The sequence below is a fragment of the Bacillus rossius genome, chromosome 18 (assembly GCF_032445375.1).
Source record: "Bacillus rossius redtenbacheri isolate Brsri chromosome 18, Brsri_v3, whole genome shotgun sequence".
In the NCBI taxonomy this organism is placed as follows: domain Eukaryota; kingdom Metazoa; phylum Arthropoda; class Insecta; order Phasmatodea; family Bacillidae; genus Bacillus; species Bacillus rossius.
In genome coordinates this window covers 19,847,120-19,867,338 of record NC_086345.1, presented here as the reverse complement: position 1 = coordinate 19,867,338, position 20,219 = coordinate 19,847,120, and the positions used below count along the sequence as shown (strand labels likewise).

Genomic DNA, 20,219 nt, shown 5'->3' with positions numbered 1-20,219 from the left:
AGGATTGTAGTAGTCGAATTCACGCACCTTCCGAGGTAAGAAACAAAATATATTTATGTTCTGCTGCAAATTCGTTATTATGGAGTTAGGAATTGTCAGAAGACAGGATGCTATGATGTAGTTCAAGTCACTTTTTTTCTTGCCATCATATTTCAATGCCCAAAATTGTGGAGAAAGATGATAATAATTATTAATTATGATTTAGAATATCCATTTTGAAAACAACCACTTCTGTAAATTATAGTGACTTAAAACTAATTTAACAAATGTAAACATTAAAATTCAACCAATGTTTTGGGCGTCTAACCAACATGGTGTAGACCTTGAGCTTAAAAAATCAAATAATGTAATACGCACTTGGTTACCATGTAATCGACGTGAAAGTGAAGCCAAGAAAATTCACGAATAAACTGGAAACATTGTTCATATCAACATGGAGGGTCATAAGATTCACAGAATGTTTTTATTAACAAAAACATCAGGTTTTTTCAACATGGCGTCATAGTCCTCATCGTTATATCCCAAGGGGTATCTATTGACCTTGGTTATAACCGCTTTGCAAAAATATGGTGGTTTGGTTCCTCAGTGAAATATAATATTAGAAAATAAATTTTGGTTTCAATAAGATTTTCTCTACGTTTTATATTTTTTTATTACATGACTTTCCAGTTAATTTTTATTAAACTTTAACACATATTAATTTTTTTTCGCAATTTTTTTTTTTTTTTTTTTTTTATAGTTTGAATGGTTAACGGCTTTCGCCCACAACCAGAACTAAATCATTCCAATCTTTATCATTTCGTAGCAATCATAGCTCTGACTGTAAATAAACATCCATGCCTTACCCGGGACTCGAACCCCTCGCACCGTAAGCCGGTGTGCATCCGACTACGCTACGGAGGTCGGCTTTTTTTTTTTTTTTTTCTTTTTTCGCAACACTGAGACAAAACAGCGCTGATAGTTGGTGACGAGAACGTACACTAATGTTTCGTCACAAGTGGATATGTAACTACTTGTTATCTTCAAACCTCGTTGTAGGCGTGTCTCTGTGACGTTCTTGTCAATGGAGTTGTGGAAGGGGGAACGAGAGTTTTAAAAAACCGAGTACGCCGTCCGTGTGACATTCGTAAACAAGTGCGAGGTGCGGTGAGAGGTATATCGTACGCAAGCTATCTCAGCCAGAATGTCGAGGGATTCAGCCACCAACCAGCTGGTGAATTACAAAAAGAACTTGAAGGTTAGTTCCTCCATTTCCTAACTCCGTTGTTTGAAAAATGTAATCGAGGGAAGGTTATTGAATTTTTTGTAATTACTCACGAAAAACAATAAACGTATCCGGCGAATGAGTTTGGCGTTTTAACCTAACAATTTTTAATTAATGTTATCTAGGTAGGTTTTTATTTAAGTGATATACCATTGAAATTAATCAATGTATTTTTTTGAGGGGGGGTGGAATTATAAATCCATATTAGGTTTTTTTTGACACGAATATTGTTATCATGTCTTTGAAATTATCTTATTTTTAACTAAGCTCAGTGATGAAATTTTGGCACTAATTACAGAAAATAATAATCCATCATGAAAAAACGTTTATACGAAATATAAATTTTAATAGACTAATTGAGGAGGTCTACTTAAACAGCTTATGTGTAAAAAAAAATTAAAAAAAAATTACTTTTCAAAGATGTTATATATCTGTTATATGAACAATTGCCTGATTATTTCACATACAAAGGTACATACTCAGTTTTTTTTGATTATACAGAACACTTTTAGTTGGAATTTCTATGAAGACCAGGAAAATTGTGGGGTGGAAAACCATTAAAAAAGGAGTAAATAAAAAAAAAGTTTGTTATAACTTGAAATTACAAAATAAAGTTTGAAAGGAATTGTAACGTAAAAAAGTGTAGGTACATTTTACTCCATTATGTGACTGTCCTTGGAATGTAAGTGTAGTTAGTGCGGATGTTTCCCTTTTAGAAATAATTTATCTAACATAAGAGAAACCTGGAAAAAAAAATTCTGCAGGTTGGCATGTATGTTTGCCAAGTTCACTTCCCTCTCAGTCAAGAAAGCAGAATGGTAACAGTTTTGTGGTAGCACATAATAAGTAAAAGTACTTAATTTTTCTATAAAACTCCTTCAAAGTCTCATCTGTTAAGTTTAATCATTGATAATTGTCTAGAATAAGTGTTCTAAAGGAAAAAAAAAATTCCAAAAGTACGATTCTTGAGTACCCCTAATTATATTATTTGATGATTCTGTGAAACAGATTGCTGTATTTTAAGTTGTATACAGTTTTAAAAGTTATATAGGTTAGCTACAATAAAAAAAAACTGTAAATTTTGAATTTTTTATTGTGTTAGGGTGTGTTAGGTTTGGGTAAGACATTAGGGACAAGTAGTACATAAAAATACTTTTTTTTTGTTTTTTTTAAAATAAATTCATTGGCATTTGCCTGGAAATCTGTTAATCATGAGCTCGGGAAATTTTTGTAATGATTGTGAAAAATTCACACAAATTATCTTGTTAATAACTAAGTAAAAACCACAAATAATGCCAACCATAACCGCTAAAGAATTTATATTTTCAACATTTTAAATGCCAAACAGTTCACTATCTTTTTTTGTTGTACAACTTTACAAGAGTTCAGGGACAAAAAAATGATGTCCAGCCCCCTCCCTATTTTTTAATTTAAATCCCTGCAGCAAAAAAAAACTTTAAAATGATAAAATTATTCTAACCATAACTGTGAACATATGTGCATATTTTATTACTTGCAGGGTTGAAAACAAACCAAGCAATCTGTTTTTTTTAGTTTTAAACCATTTTTTTTTAAAAATTATTTTAGTTATTATGGTTTTTAGCATGTTCAAGTGAAAGCCACACACTATACCGCTTTCTGCCACTCATATTGAACCTGAAAAGTTATAACATGAAATCTGCACATCTGACTGGGACTTAACCACAGAAAGGGATATTTCCCCACAGGACGAGGATTCTCCCTAGAATGGGTGTTTCCTTCAGAGTGGGGATTTACAGTCTTAGTAGGGGATTTCCCGCAGAATAGGAACTAACCAATATATTTTTATTTTAGAGGAGTATTTAGGTGGGTATGATTTATAACTTCAGTTAATTTTAAAGATACCTATATTGATTAGTATATAATTTGTATTGTTGTAAATCACAAGAAAAATTAATAATCAAACTATTGTTATTAGAGTGAAATCAGACCTTTCATTGAAAAAATTATATTCTATTTAAAAATACATTAATTAAAAAATGTTTTTATAAAAATTACTTAGTTTAAACCATGGTGGTATAATTAAGCCAACCTTGCCTGGCAACTAAGGTGAACAGCCAAAAATGCACCAGAAAAAAAATCTGAAAGCAGGGGGGCTCAAATGCAGGGTTCGTATGCCTCCTAATGTCCTTAAAAAGTCCCTAATTTGTCTTGGAAGTGATTAAGGGCCCTAAAAAGTTCATAAAATTTCACTAAGAATCCTTAAAAACTTCTTAATGAAGACTGATAGCTTGCGAGAAATGGATAAATGCTGTGGTATTTTAATCTTTTGTTTCCGACTTGGTACTCTTTGTGCATGCCCAGTATAATTGGTGAGTTTCGAGCCATATATAAAAAAATTTTGAATTTGTTTTTCATAGTTTGTATCCCACCTTCAAACTAAAAGGGTGTGTTTTACTGTGTTAGGTTCTTTTAAGTTTTAAAGTAAATATAATTAGTGGTTATGGTAAATTGTAGGGGGTATAAAATTCAGATAGAAGTGTTCCGGAGATAATTCTGGACAGTTGGGGCTTATCTGTAAGAATTGAATTAACCAACTAAATTATATTTTTTTTTTGCATTAACTGTACAACATTATTTTCTTGAGGTTTTTTTTTTTAATATTACAAATGGTTTTCCGACTTGATAGTGGTGAAGGCGATGAAGTAAAGGTGTCCGTAAAAACCCCTTAATTTTTGATTGCTCAAGAAAGTACGAACCCTGGATTGGTGTGCCAAACAATGGAATGCTGGATCAATGACCTTTCACTGTAATAGCATAGATTACTATTAACAAAAAAAAATTTCTTTGTGTGTTGATAACATTGCTTCTAGCTTCAACACGATCTAATTTAGCCAGCAGAGATAAAATTGCAGGAATATGCTTAACTTTAAGGTCCCCGCCTAGCCGGGCACACCCGCTGTGTGTAGAGCTTCAAAAGGAAACCATGTGATTTGAAAATTGCTCACATTATCAGATTGTCTGTTAACGAAAAGCATTTAAGAAATCGCTGAGGACAGATGAGTAGTTCTGTTTCCGGATATACCTAATGGATAGATAATTAAAAAAAAAAAGGATGGGAAGGGGGGGGGGGGGTTGGAATAGGGTGAGAGAGAGAATTTTTTTATATTTTTGTTTTAATGTAATGGAATGAGTTTGCAGATAAGTTTTGAGTATTCAGTTAACTTGTAAAAGTTGTTGTAGTTCAAGAAATGTATTTTGTTATGCAAAAGAAAATTCTAATAAATTAATTCTAAGCACATTCCAAAAATGAATACGCGTGTTCGCCCTTTAAAAAGTGCAGTCCACAAACGGACAGCACTGATAAAACATTTTGCCTCGGTTTTCTTGGCTTCCTGTTCCTACCACACTATCCATTATTTTTTTTCCTGTTTACCATTTTTTTTTTGAAACTGGAACCGGAAACACCCAAAATATCGCGAGTGTTGTTCTGTGCTACCAGAGGACACAGATTGGGACAAAAAGTTCCGAGTTGACCATTGTGCTCGGCCCAGGGTGGTTGTGACTTGTGACCGTCGTGACGTCAAGAGGGTCAGGTGGGCCAATCAGTGATCAGTGACCGTTCGGACACAATTTGGGACTTCGATTTTTTTTAAATTTCCTTCACCCTCAAGTTTCCTGCAGGGAGGTGTTTGACCCTACAATGATTTCCTGCAGCTCAAGAAATCCCTGCCCATACAGCAACAGCATTTTAAGAATGACCTCAAGGGACATGGTTCAAACACTGTTTAGTGAATTTTTAACAATATAGTTAGTATTTTTAATAAAATTTCTTTTCAAAAATCAGATCCAAAGGTAAGGTTAAGATTTTAAAAAAAAATTTGCCCCCCCCCCCCCCCCCATCATTTGATAGGAGCCGTTTCTAATAGTTTAAAATTTACGTTTGTTTCGTGTTGCTATCTGAGTTTGATGGTGGCAAGCTGCGTTTACGATTCAGCCAGCGAATTCTAGGGGCGGGCGCTGAAAGTACGTGTGTATGGTTCGCGGCCAGAAATTTTGTTACCTACTTGGAAAGCGTATATTTTATTTATCAGTAATTCAGTATATTATTATTGACGCTCTGCATTATTTCAAAGAATTCTGCGTTGAATTTCGTGTCCGAGTTATTTATCATAAGTTAATTTTTTTTTTGCAATATGAACAATTCGCTCACTAACGAGGTTAGATGTTTACACAAATTATTGATTTTTCGTAACCGCGAAATTCCATCTCCTTGGTTTGCAATGAGTTAACGTTTCCGTGCATTTCGGAAGTGGCAGACTGATAGTGACACGGGAAGCCTTCTTTTCACAGACGAGAGAGCCAAACGCCCGAGCGTGTATCTTCGGTTTTTTTTTTTGGTTCATTGTAAATAAATATGGCGGTGTTGATAAAAAGGATACTAATGGTCAATTAGGTTAGCTACATTATAAATACTTTAAAACATTGTGGACGGTTGATTTGATTAGGATAGCTACATTCAGTGGCGTAGCCAGGATTTGTGTATGGGGGGTGTTAAGAAGTATGGGCCCCCCTCCCCGCGGTATTAAAGTGTGGGGTCCGGGGGTCCTCCCCCGGGAAATTTTGGATTTTAAGGTGTAAAATAGTGCTATTTTAGCAGTTTTCGGTACTTAAATTTTAATATTCTAATGGTAAAATTTTTATTTATTTTAATATGAAATTTGTTTGAGTGATGAATAAGAAATTAATTAAAGATTTTGTGCTAAAGGGGGGGGGGGGGGGTTGAACCCCCAACCCCCCCTCCCCTGGCTACGCCCCTGGCTACATTAAAGATACGGAAGAAAAAAAAACTTCTGGGTACTTAAGGTTTTGGCTCTCTCGTCTGTGAAATGAAGGCTTCCCTAGTGACACATGAACATCATTAGCAGTTCCGGATCTGTGGGGCCAGATAGACCAACGAGACAGGTAAAATGGGGAAATCTCAAGGAAAATTTTGTTGAAGTAAGAGCGTTGGAAACTCCGTGGAAATGATCCTGTTCCTGGCCGTAACAGGAACGCACAGTCGTTACGTAACAAACTTCATCGGGCGAGGGAGGGAAAATTAGGTCTGCGACAAACAACTTCGTGTTGCGTTTCTTAGAAAAGGGGGGGGGGGGGAACCTTCAGTTCGCGTTTACGCAACAGTCACCGCAGTGGAGAGGGGGAAAAATGATTGACCTACGAGAATATTGCGTCGTCATACATGTGGCGTGTTTTCTTCGACATTCTTTCCACACCTCGTGTGTGGTTTTGCGGTGTGGCCGCCGGCCAAAATTCGTGATTCATGGCTACATTCGGAAGGAAAATTTCCCATTGCAATCGTTACCATGGTGCGATTTCCGATACTGTACCTAGTTTTTTCGTTTCGTGGCCTTTACACTGCAAAAACCATCGTCAAAACAAAGGTTATATATACATATATAAAATCGTAGAGCAGTTTGAAGAATTTTTAATTTTTGTATAGTGCCTCACTTATATACTGAACTATTTTCTACCAAAAATGTGTGAATTTTTGACATGATGTAAATCTTAGTGTTGTATGCCAATAGAAAGAACATCAAACGGTGCATTTTGCCAAAAAGTGGACATAGTGTCGTATGCCTCCGAGGTACATATATACTGATGGCCACGAGAACTGACGATTTATAAGACGTTATCACGTAAAAGATAAAATGTCTGCCACGACACTGAGCTGATGTGGACTGACAGTTTTGGACTGGCGAGTCGCCTGTTCCCACACACGGCAGCTCGGACTGAGTGAGTATGCAAAATCGGACCAAGAGGGTAGAAATATGGAAGGTTTATTTTTTTTTTTTTGTAAAAACTGCAGAACTACTGAAACACCCTTAATATAAAAAAAAAAATGTTTGATCCTTTTGGAATTATTATACCTCATGTGTCCAACCGTCCTGTCACACACGACAGTTTTGAGTGCCTTCGAGCCATCAGTTACGTCAGCCCATACACAGTTCTGACTTATCAGTCGGAACTTGGACAGTCAGAACTGAGTAAGGACGGTTGGGCTGACGTAACTGATGGCTCGAAGGCACTCAAAACTGTCGTGTGTGACAGGACGGTTGGACACATGAGGTATAATAATTCCAAAAGGATCAAACATTTTTTTTTATATTAAGGGTGTTTCAGTAGTTCTGCAGTTTTTACAAAAAAAAAAAAATAAACCTTCCATATTTCTACCCTCTTGGTCCGATTTTGCATACTCACTCAGTCCGAGCTGCCGTGTGTGGGAACAGGCGACTCGCCAGTCCAAAACTGTCAGTCCACATCAGCTCAGTGTCGTGGCAGACATTTTATCTTTTACGTGATAACGTCTTATAAATCGATGAACGCCGGCTGCACGCCACGAAAAAAATGTCACGTTCCGCCTGAGCCGAAGCGTGCAAGAACCGGCCAACCACCGTGCGAGAAAATCTTCTATAATAATATATCAAACAGGTTAAGGCGGGCTTTTTAACTAATTGTTCGTGATTATGTTTAAACAAATTATTTAAATTAAATTTGCAAAAACTGTAAATAATATAAAAAAGTATGCAATTTTTCATTAATGTTTTTTTACGACGTTATCACGTAAAATTATACTTCCGTAAACTGACTTTACAAACACCCCCCCCCCCCCCCATTTTTTTACACACACTTTGGTTACTTTGCTTTTATTTTTCTCGTTTTTTCTAGCCAAAAGTGCAACTGCTGAAATTGCAACATCAGAAGTTTCTTAAAAGTTTTACGATGGAATGATACATCCACAGCAACAGCAATTAACAAGACTATAATCGTAATGTGAGGAAGGCTGGCAGTTTGGACTGTTGGGTTCGAACTGAGCACCTGGAATTATCGTGTGGGTTGGGGGGGGGGGGGGGTAGAGATAATGATTTCTTGCGATAATGTATTACACTAAAATAGTCCACAACCCCCTGAGTACTTGTTGTTATGATTGGAAGAAGTATACGGGAAGCCTAAGACGTCCATCAAGCTCTTTCCCTGCCCGAACACGCCCGAATATTCACCTTCGGCCAACCTCGGGTTCATTTATATATATATTTATATTTCTCTGTTTATTTTAATGTAGCTATACTAACCCAACTAACCGTCCATAGTGTTTTAAAGTGTTTCAATGTACCTAACCTAACCGACCACTTTTAATATTTGAATTCATTTTTCCTGCGCAAAAATAAAACAAATCCCGAGGTTAGCCGAAGGTGAATATTCGGGCGTGTTCGGGCAGGGACAGAGCTTGATGTACATCTTAGGCATCTCGAAATATACTGACTTGACGTAGTTCGATTAAGGTGAATCACTGGTGTACTTTTTATTCATTGAGTTAATTGCGGACTGAGCTTACATCACCGATAAGGACCACCAGTCGTAGAGTCTGGAAAAAAAATTCGTAGATCCATTTCATGATAAGTTAAAATATTCAAATAGTTACAACTCAAATGATGATTCTGCGATTGGCTCGCAACTCGTCTTGTTCAGCTTCAGAGCTGAGGTTTAGAATTTTTTTTCAATTCTTTTTGCGCTCTCATCGGAGCTGTTTAATTACATGGTTTAACTTTTCACTCTGCAAATCGAAAGAGTCGATAGTCGACGTAGCTGAGGCTCCGGCAGCGAATTCTAGCGGCGGGTGCGGAAAACACAATATTCGTTTATCCATCACGCTCGCCGTTATTTTGAAGAATTCTATGGTAGATTTCGTGTCCCGAGTTTCGTGTCGCAAGTGTATTTACAACTTGAGAACACAGGAATTTGCTCGTTACCGAGATTAGATGTTGCACATCTCTGGAGAGTACTAAAATACTAGCTCACTTCTTTTGACGTGACGTCTAATAAATCGATGAACGCCGGCTGCACGCACGAAAAAGTGTCCCGTTACGCACAATGTCCCGTTACGCTCATTGTACGCTTGCGCGGCATATATCTCTCTTCCACTCGATTGGAACAACCATCGATTTGACTTTTTCGAGGCACGTCAAACTTGAAACACTCCCATTCGTTTCCTACTTTTCCTATCATCGTCCTATCCTTAACAGAATAACACAGATTGCAAGAAGTTAAATAGCAAACACGTATAAAAGTTATAGTTAAAATAATCTCATCGTTAAAGTAATAAACATATTTGAATTAATGAGTGCAAATCAAAGTAAATTTATCAATTAAATTGTAGATTTAATTTCACTCCTTCTTTGTATCCATACAAAATAGTGATAATTCAATAAAAATGATTCAATTTTATTCATAAAAGTATGCAATCATTTCATCAAAGGTTTGTTATTACGTCACGTTAAACTATCGTCCGTAAACCGACTTTACAGACAACCAATTTTTTTTTAAATGAAAATTCTTTTCTGAGGGGGCTACAATTCTCAAGCGTTAGAAAAATTCCAATCGCACGAGGGGAATAGTCAGGTGCGTGGTGGGGGAACCGGTAGAGGAGGAGAGTGCGTCAGCGGCGACGCCACTCCAACGCATGCGCTAGCGGTCGAATGGGAAGATGGCAAGGGAGGGGGAAATATGTACGTAGCGGAGCATGCTGTATGCTAGTTGTAACGGCCGGATGGGGAGACGGCAGGGGAGAGGTAAAAAATTACGCAGCAGTGATGCTACGGAATTCTCGTAAAACCGCTTATGTTTGTCTACTCCTCAGTTACCGTAACTGCTAACGATTGAAGCTAACATATTTATTTTATTCTGTTTAAAGTATCTACAATTTATTTATTCATTCGTGCGGAAGAAAGAGTTATAGATTTCTGCAATTAACTTTATAAGTATCATTCGTTATGTGAATAGTGTGATTTGAAAATGTAAATAATTTATCTGTATCTATACCTAATAAGCAAGAAGTTTGCGTGCACTCTACGTACTTTTTCTTTGTGTGTGTGTGTCTGGACGTGGGTGTGACGTCACATTTCTATGGTGGAAATTATTTCCCCGCGGTCGCACACAATTAACTTTTATTCTCCTGGTTATGTCGTCAAGTTTGCAGCGGGGAATATTTCACCTTGGGATGGGCCGACTGTAGCGAATGTTGTTTGTAACATTGTTGGTTATGGCTTGTGGTCCTTGTGGTCTTGAGGTACTCTGTACTTCACCTGTTCGACAGCTCCACGACAATAAATTTTACACAGATGTGTTGCTTCATGACTAGCAAAACGCTGTTCCCAAACACCCCACGGAGTTCCGTATTGCTTCCCCCCAACCCCTCATGATGTGGCTGTAATGCCATTTGTGTTTTTGACGTGACAACGTCTAATAAATCGATGAACGCCGGCTGCACGCACGAAAAAGTGTCCCGTTACACACATTGTTACGTTACGTTGTGTCCTGTTACGCTCATTGTACGCTTGCGCCGCATCTCTCTCTTCCACTCGACTGTTTATAAAGTGAAGTGAAAAGTTAATGTGGTTTTAATTGCTTATTACAAAAACAATTTCGGAAATAAAGGTTAATTATTCTTGCATTTTAAAAATCTGATTACTAGTATAATTTCTAGTATTTATTCTTTTATTATTAAAATAAAAATGATTAAATTTTTATTCATAAAGTATGCAATCATTTCATCAATGTTTTGTTATGACGTTGTCACGTTAAACTATCGTCCGTAAACCGACTTTACAGACAACCAATTTTTTTTTGTGTTTTTGTGTAACAACTTAGCTCTCGGCATACGGCATTTGTGTGGGGAGTAAAGTCGTGAATGCGACGGAACCCAAGGAACGGAAATGTGTAACAACCACGGTGCTGCCATCTGTGGCGGATTGCGCGAACGAAAGTTCACAAAAGACAAAGGGAAACTTTATAGTATTTACCGTCTAATAAATTTTAACAGAAATGACAGTGTATTTTAATACTTCCTTGTTGAAAATTAGGTCCAAACCAAGGTTTTTATCTTTTTTTTTCCAAGTCTCTTTTTCGTTTTCTCGAAGCCGTTTCATTATACAGTTTAAAATTTCCCTCTACTAATCGAATGACTCGATAGTCGACGTGGCTGCTCCGGCAGCGAATTCTAGCGGCGGGTGCGGAAACTACGTGTGATTCGCGTCCAGAAATGCAGTTGAAAACACATTTGCGTGTGTGTATTTATTACGCTCGGCATTAGCGTAAAGAATTAGAATAAAACACTAACAATAGTATTGGGAAAAAAAAAGGAAGTTTTGATCTTGAACGCTCTTGACACCCCACTTGGGAGCTGGTTTTCGTACAATTATTTCTTAGTGCACCCTTAGGGTATTAAGGAATATTTCCTTCAAATTTAAAATCTCTATTTCCATATGTTTAGGCTGTACGTAGTTTGGCATTTACGGTATTGTTTTTAAAGGTATACGTATAGCTGAACCCAGAATGGACACCTAATAATCTTGTTAGCTCCTACGTTTTAAACAGATGCGAATTATCAGCCAATAACAAAAAAATAGATTGTCTGTAAAGTCGGTTTACGGACGATAGTTTAACGTGACGTCATAACAAAACATTGATGAAATGATTGCATACTTTTATGAATAAAATTGAATCATTTTTATTGAATTATCACTATTTTGTTTGGATACAAAGAAGGGGTGAAATGAAATCTACAATTTAATTGATAAATTTACATTAATTCAAATATGTTTATTACTTTAACGAAGAGATTATTTTAACTATAACTTTTATAAACGTTTGCTATTTCACTTCTTCCAATCTGTGTTATTCTGTTAAGGATAGGACGATGATAGGAAGAGTAGGAAACGAATGGGTGTGTTTCAAGTTTAATGTGCCTCGAAAAAGTCAAATGGATGGTTGTTCCAATCGAGTGGAAGAGAGATAGATGCGGCGCAAGCGTACAATGAGCGTAACGGGACACAGCGTAACGTGACAATGTGCGTAACTGGATAGTTTTTCGTGCGTGCAGCCGGCGTTCATCGATTTATTAGACGTTGTCACGTCAAAAACACACACACTAATAACGGATGCGGCCAACATTTCAAACGAAATTCTTCTATAATGTCCGTACGATGGATGACACGATGATGGTGGTAATGTTCATGTAGTAATTTTGTTTTCTCAAGGTTTGTAGACATGGGTGAGTTGATTAGCCTATGTTGGATTTGTTTTTTGAAAAAAATGTTGAATGTTTGACGAAATCAGCCAATGTGAAAATTTAAATGGCATGGTTTTTTTTTTTTTGAACTAATCTTTATAATGCCTGAGGATTTAATAGGGCCTCAAGGGTAGAATTACAATAAATATTTAACATGAATGTTTAATGTAAAGTAATTAGCATAGATTTGAAAATGGAAAAGTTGAGCGAGCAAAAAAAAAAGGTGCGTGTACTTAGGTACGCGCGTGAGAAGTTATACTTCTTTGGCATCGTTAAAAAATAGTTTTTAATTACATGCAAATAATTCTCCATGGTAGCGTTATTCTCAAAGGTAGCGTTAAACGTTTAACGCAACCTTGTTGGAAGTCGCATTAGAAGTTAAAAAAAAAAGTTAATCTAAATTTATTTGATGAAAAAAACTTGAAAGCCGTATTACGTGTAATATTGAAGTTATACTTCTAATGCGACTTCCAACAAGGTTGCGTTAAACTTTTAACGCTACCATGGAGAATAACGCTACCATGGAGAATTTATTCCATGCAATTAAAAACTATTTTTTAACGATGCCAAAGAAGTATAACTTCTCACGCGCGTACGTAAGTACACGCACCCATTTTTAAAATTCTTAAAACTTCGTTGTCAAATAGTTGGGGACGAAGATTTGACAGCGTAACAGGGCCATTGGAGGAGAATAATGGGTAAACCGGTGACAATGGTCCCTTTTGTTTTAAAGGGCTACTGAAGTCTTCTTTTTGTAGTCGTGGTGGTAAACTGTTTACGAACAAGAACAATAGGCCTCTATCTCTACACCATCACCAAGCGATGGAAATTAAAAAAAAAAACGAAAACGTGCGTCGTACATATTCTATAAGCTACTTAACATTCTTGAAACAAAAACAAAAACAGCCCTGGGCGTAACTTAGCACGGAGGCAGTAGAAAGTAGTCCTCAATTATCGTTAATATACCGGTTCAACAAGTTTACTCGTAAACAACAAACAGAAGGGGCGAGTAGATGCAAGGTTTGAAAACAACTTTTCTTCATTATAAATTCAATGAATAATAATTATACCCTACACGAACATTGTTGGTCACGGGTAGGTGAAACTGAACTGCAGGGTTGCCAAGTAAAAAAAAAACAATATCCCTTCAGTGTGCCTCTGAAATGCCTTTTAATCTCGAAAAACCTCTTCAACAAAAGTATTGTTACGAGTAGGAAAACAGGTTCGAAAAGGATAGGTTAGTTAATTAACTACATTTTTTTTTTAAAATCTACTAACAAATATTTTAACTGTTAATTAGAATAGAACAGGTTAATAACTTTTTGTTTAGTCAACAGTTTAATCTCCCCCACTGAAGCTCGTCTCGACAGTGGCTCTACCTGCTGATCGTCTCTTACCTCGCACTTCTGTCCCTACACACTGCCCTGCACCACTCGCTGGTCCGCCGCGCACACAACACAATCCAGATTCGCTCACCAAAGGATCATTCGCCATCTTCACTCCACTGCCTCGGGGGCATGTTAATTTTTAATCTCTACTTATTATATTAGGTTCCCGCGTTTAATGTTTGTGTTACTTTCTTATGCTGTCCTAGCTTATACACACACACAGGGGCGTAACTACTAAATTTCCAAAAGGGGGGGGCAATATACCTTTTTATGAAGAATAATCGATCCCCCCCCCCCTATTGAAGCGGGTGGTCCGGGGGTCCTCCCCCGGGAAAATTTGTATTTAAAGGTGGAAAATGCAGTTTTATTATCTAAAAATTGATTAAACAGCACTTTCTTTGCCCCCGTTTGCCCCCACTTCATGGTTTCTGAGGGGGGGGGGGGGGCGCAAAATACCCTTGCCCCCCCCTCCGCCATCTGTTGTTGCGCCCCTGCACACATATACTTCTCCTGGAATGGTATTGGGCCTTTGAGTTTTCTCGTCATGGTCGACTTGACAACCCTAAGCTCCCAGAACAGTGGCGTTCTAGTTGCGCTACTTCACGCAGTTATATATTATTTTAGGAAGTTTTTTCGGAAACCAGGCCCTGCTACAGGGTTAAGGTGCCGGGAGGAGGAAGAGGGGGGGGGGGGTGGGAGATTAAACATCCCTGGGCCCTGGTTGAGCTTAGAAATTTAAAAAAAAAAAAAAAAAAAAGCTTGGGTTTACCCTGACAGGACGAAAAATCACAAATCTAATGTTAATAGAATCCATAAGAAACTTAAAAAGTAATGCCTTACGTACGTATAGATTATTTTGTGTATAAATACAAATTTTGGGATTTGAATAGTTGCGCATTAAATAATAGTTTGCTTCTGGAGATATCTTTTCGACCCATCGACATGTCCCTAGTCGTTTTTTTTCCTAACCTAAGTTAAAACTATGTGTGTAAGGGAGGGGTCTAGGTAGGGAAGACTCTAAGTGCGTCTCAGGGCAAGCCCTATACGCTCTAAACATGCGGGTTTTTAACCATGCTGAGAAGGTCACGTGCATCATGTGCTAGGAGGGGATTGGCCAGCCATGGCAGACGTTTTCGCCATGACTAACTCTCCTCACTCTTAATTCTAGACTAAAACTAGATAAGTTGGGCCCAGGTAAAACCTCCATAGACAGAGGGAAAACCCTGGGCACATAAATGCGGGATGCAAAGGCGTCATAGCCTAGGAGTGGCCTTGGCGAGCTACTAGCCCCCCCCCCCCCTCCCCCCCCTCTGTAGCTGCGCCCCTTCTGACTCCCCACACGAGTTGCATTCCTTCTTGCGCAACACCGCGCATGGCGTCGTGAATGCATGACACTGCCACTCGGGTCGATTTCGACCTTGAAATGCCCCTGTCTTCAATCCCAATGTCCCGTATTGCGTCCGACGGACGGACACTGCTCGCTGATTGGCCCACGTAAACGTGTTATCTAACAATTATTTTTACAAAAAAAAATCTTTCTGGCGCCTAAAACTTAAGCTGACGAAATAACGTGACTGAAATAGTCCCGAAGAAACTCGTTTGGATTTTCGCCAGGCGTGGAAGGTGTGGCCAAAAAAAGGTGAAATTTAGCCTCGTCCGCCGAAAACTTCGGCGAGGCGATTTTTTTTTTTTAACGTGATAACGTCTTATAAATCGATGAACGCCGGCTGCACGCACGAAAAAAAAGCATGACTCATTGTCACGTTCCGCCTGAGCCGAGCGTGCAAGAACCGGCCAACCACCGTGCGAGAAAATCTTCTATAATAATATCAAACAGGTTAAGGCGGGCTTTTTCAAAGCAGCATTTTAAAAGAAAAATTGACTTATTTGTCCAATTTAGTCATTTCAAATTAACAATTTATTGACACATTGATTTTGATTTCAGTTTATTTCTATAACTAACTGTTCGTGATTATATTCAAACAAGTTATTTAAATTAAATTTTGCAAAAACTGTAAATAATATTGTGAAAATTAAAAAAAGTATGCAATTATTCATCGATGTTTTCTTATGACGTTATCACGTAAAATTATCGTCCGTAAACCGACTTTACAGACAAACGCCCCCTCCCCTCCCCCCTTTTTTTTGGGCGGAGCGTAAACGAGCTCATTTCGCTGAAGTTAACCTTTGCTTGACTTTTATCGCCAGAAGCCACCGCAGCACACAGGCGACTGCAGGATGTCCACAGTTAGTACTTTCGTACCAGATCTAGTACTTTCATAAGTTTTTTAGTGGTCTAGTACATTTACGCTCAGATCTAGTACTTTTTTCTTTAATATAATATTATTACAGTAACTCCAATATGTTTTATTATTAAGCGTAATTATTTTTAAAATCTATGGAATGTATGTGTGTGGTGTGATATATTTAAGTTAGAGCATTGTAATGTCATAATAACTTCCTAAATTGTTAAAACCATAACAAATAATAATTTAGTACTTTTTTCTTTCTTCAAATCTAGTACTTTTTTCTCGCCTAAGTTGGTACGAAATATTTTTTTCTTTGTGGACACCCTGGCGACTTAGTCTGTGCAGTTTTTTGAAGCTGCGTCCACGCACAGGGAGCTTGTGCTGTCTGTGTCCCGCGATGTTCGCTACGCGAGTGAAAAACAGCCAGCTAGCTGGGGGTCGTTACCACAACGCCGAACGTAACAATAAAGCCGAATGCCAAATTGACCGCAAGGACGACAGCTAGAAAACTGCTGTGTGCCACAACGCCGAAATACAGTAACGCCGAAAAATTTTGCTGCGTGGAAAAAAAAAAGGGGGGGGGGGGGGGGGGCAGGAGCAAAATGAAAAACAACTCAATTAATTTGTATGTGTTTCTTAAATGTATCTGAACGCCGAAATACCACAACCTAACCTAACCTAACCTTTATGGCAGTCCTGCAATGACATTTTTCGGCGTTGTGGTAATTCGGCGTTGTGTTACACAGCAGTTTTTTTAACTGTCGGCGTTGTAGTCAATTTGGCATTCGGCGTTATGGTATTCGGCGTTATCGTACGTTCGGCGTTGTGGTGCGTCCCCGCTAGCTTCATCTCGGGTGTCACAGGTCTCAACCGGGCTGCGTTCGCTGTTTTGTCGACGTCTGCGGAAAGCCTTCTTTTCACAGACGAGAGAGCCAAACGCCCGATCGTGCATCTTCGGGTTTTTTTTTTTTTGTTCATTGTAACTCATGATAACTAATGGTCAATTAGGTTAGATTAGCTACGTTATAATAATACTTAAAAACATCGTGGACGGTTGATTTGGTTTAGGATGGCTACATTAAAGATACTGTGAAATCATGTAAACCGTTTCCTAGCCCTGGATAGCTACATATTAAAAAGTTATTTGCTAATCAGCCATAAAATGATTTTACGGTACGTATTTTTAATGTAGCTATACTTACCTAATATAACCAACCATCCACAATGTTTTAAAGTATTTATAATGTAGCTAACCTATCCTAATCGACCGCAAAATTTATTGCCACACCGGTTTATACAATGAGATAGAACGGAAAAAAAAAGCGCGCATGAACTTCGGGTGTGGCTCTCTCGTCTGTGAAATGAAGGCTTTACGACGTCTACAGGTGTTTGGTTCTGGGCTGTTTTTTTTTTTCTAAAACGTCGCTGAATTCGCGCATGCGCAGATAAACAAAAAAAAAGGGGGGGGGGGGTGTTGTCTGTAAAGTCGGTTTACGGACGATAATTTTACGCGGTAACGTGAGTGGAAGAGAGATAGATGCGTCACAAGCCGATCGTGCCTCTCTATCGCTTGTTCCGCGCTCTCGCTTGCATGCTCGGCTCAGGCGGAACGTGACAATGAGTCATGCTTTTTCGTGCTTGCAGCCGGCGTTCATCGATTTATAAGACGTCATCACGTCAAAAAAAAACTATCTGTCTTCGAGCGGAATTTTGTGCTGTACTCCTGCGTTTGCCTTATTACGAAGTTTTTTTTTCTCTCACTGTTGTGCTTTAAAGTGTCAAGTCAGCGGAAAAGTTAATTAAGTGATTATGAAAATATTCATGTTTATGGAATAAATCGATGGAGGAATGTAGAAGGCAGGATATGCAGGACAATGCCTGAGGGATTTGAATCCAAGGTAATGAACGCTATCAGAGTTGAACCCCCTGATCCCGCGTGAGATTTTTCAAAATGCGTATTTTTTTTTACTGTAAATACATTAAATTTGTGCTTGATTGCGTTGGATTTATTAAAAAAAAAAAACTATATATTCAAGACTAGTTAAGACTAGTGTTTAAGACACAGCGTAGTCCAGAATCACAGTGAGAAAATTGAACAATAAAATACTTAAGTAGGAACTACTGAAATGCGTAAAAAGAATATTCTTTTCTAATTCAGTCCACGAGGGACTCGTGTGTAGTCTCAAGAGTGACTTTGTGGCGTTCGCATTAACCGCGGTAAATGTAAATTGTGCAGGATTTAGTCGTTTTTAGCGGAGAAACATGTTTTTACTTAATTTTAACCCAGTTTTTCTTGCAGTTTTACACTTTCTTGCTGGGAAAAAAAGGAAAATTACTTGATATTTGCTAGAACACATTCCCCCCTCCCCCCAACCATCTCCGCAAGTGAGATAGGGTGGTATTCGGCACTATCCCCCCCCCCTCCCCCCTTTCTAAAGGACTCGCGTATTTAATGGACGTCCTCTTACACATCAAATGTTCTTTTGCGGCCCTCGGTGAACTGTTTAAATGTAAATGCTTTTCGTAAGCAGACCCCCAGTGGGATATCTCGAGTAGTTTTGAAATCGCGTTGTTTTTCCTGAAGCTCTGCGCACCGTGTGTGTGCCCTGGTAGACGAAGGCCTTTGGTTAGAGTTTGCTGGGGAGCAGGGTGTCCACAAGGGGAAAAATATATTTCGTACCAACTTAGGCGAGAAAAAAAGTACTAGATTTGAAAAAACAAAAATACTAAATTATAATTTGTTATGGTTTTAACAATTTAGGAAGTTATGGCATTGCAATGCTCTTACTTAAATATTATCACACCACACGCACAAACATTCCATAGTTTTTTAAAAAATAATCACGCTTAATAATAAAACATATTGGAGTTACTGTAATATTATATTAAAGAAAAAAAAGTACTAGATCTGAGCGTAAATGTACTAGACCACTAAAAACACTTATGAAAGTACTAGATCTAGTACGAAAGTACTAACTGTGGGCACCCTGCTGGCGAGGCTTCTAGGCGCGGCTCATGCGTGTGTTGATAAAGGTTTTGAACTGGAAAAGGAGTGGGGAAGAGAGAGAGAGAGAGAGAGAAAGCATCAACCGTGGGCAAGGACATTGACCTGTAGTAACCTTCCGGGACTCGTCACAGACCCTGGACGCAGACCTTGTGAGGATGTGGTTACTGGAGCGATAGCTTTCCTCTCGTCATAGACCTCTCTACCCTTGCCGGGGAGTCGGACCTATTATTCACAGACCCCCGTATCAGACTTCCGAATAATCCACGTTCGTGCATCATCGAATTTTAATTTTTTTTGACGTGATAACGTCTTATAATTCGATGAACGCCGTCTGCACGCACGAAAAAATTGTCACGTTCCGCCTGAGCTGAAGCGTGCAACAACTGGCCAACCACCGTGCGAGAGAATCTTCTATAATAATATCGAACAGGTTAAGGCGGTCTTTTTTTAACTAATTGTTCGTGATTATATTTAAACAAATTATTTAAATTAAATTTGCAAAAACTGTAGATAATATTTGAAAATTAAAAAAGTATGCAATTTTTCATCAGTGTTTTCTTATGACGTTATCACTTAAAATTATCGTCCGTAAACCGACAACACCCCTTTTTTTCCCCCGATGTGACACATCTTAGCTCTCGGTTTACGATATTTCTTTGGAATGGAACGGAAGTCGCCTGTCACAGAAATGTGTAACCACGGTGCTTGCCACAAGAATAAAGGGAAACTTCATAGTGTTAAATGTTAAATGAATTCTATCAAATGGGCGGTATTATAATTTAATTCCTTGTCGAAAATCAGGTCCAAAGCAGGGGTTTAGTATTTTTTTTTTTTACAATTTATTTTCTTCATACTTTATCGGAGACGTTTCACTATATGAATTTTTAAAATTTTCGTTCTTCAAATCGAATGATTCGAGAGTCGACGTAGCTGCTCCGGCAGCGAATTCTAGCGGCGGTTGGGGAAACTACGTGAGATTCGCGTCCAGAAATGTAGGTGAAAAAAAAGAGTATATTTATCACGCTCGGCATTATTTGAAAGATTTCTACGTTAAATTTCGTGTCCGAATTTTGTATTACAAGTTATTTGCAACATTAAAAAAAAAATTGCTCGTAACCAAGGCTCGATGTTACAAATCACTTCCTCACATGTTTGTTATTATTGTATCCAGCTGTAAAATTGTAATGGTAGGTTAGAACTATCG

At 38.2% G+C, this 20,219-nt stretch overlaps 1 protein-coding gene across 3 annotated transcripts in view; it reads left to right on the top strand.

Annotated features, from left to right (window-relative positions):
* Positions 1-961: 961 nt before the first annotated feature.
* LOC134541155 (catalase) overlaps positions 962-20,219 on the top strand; it is a 67,342-nt gene continuing 48,084 nt past the window's right edge. Inside the window, exon 1 of one of the 3 annotated variants that reach the window (XM_063384372.1) lies at positions 962-1,237. In XM_063384372.1, coding sequence (XP_063240442.1) covers positions 1,184-1,237 — 54 coding nt within the window. In that variant the 5' untranslated portion in view covers positions 962-1,183. Of the gene's footprint in view, positions 1,238-9,783; positions 9,874-20,219 lie in introns of those variants that run through there. The other 2 variants (XM_063384370.1, XM_063384371.1) reach the window with 2 other exon arrangements.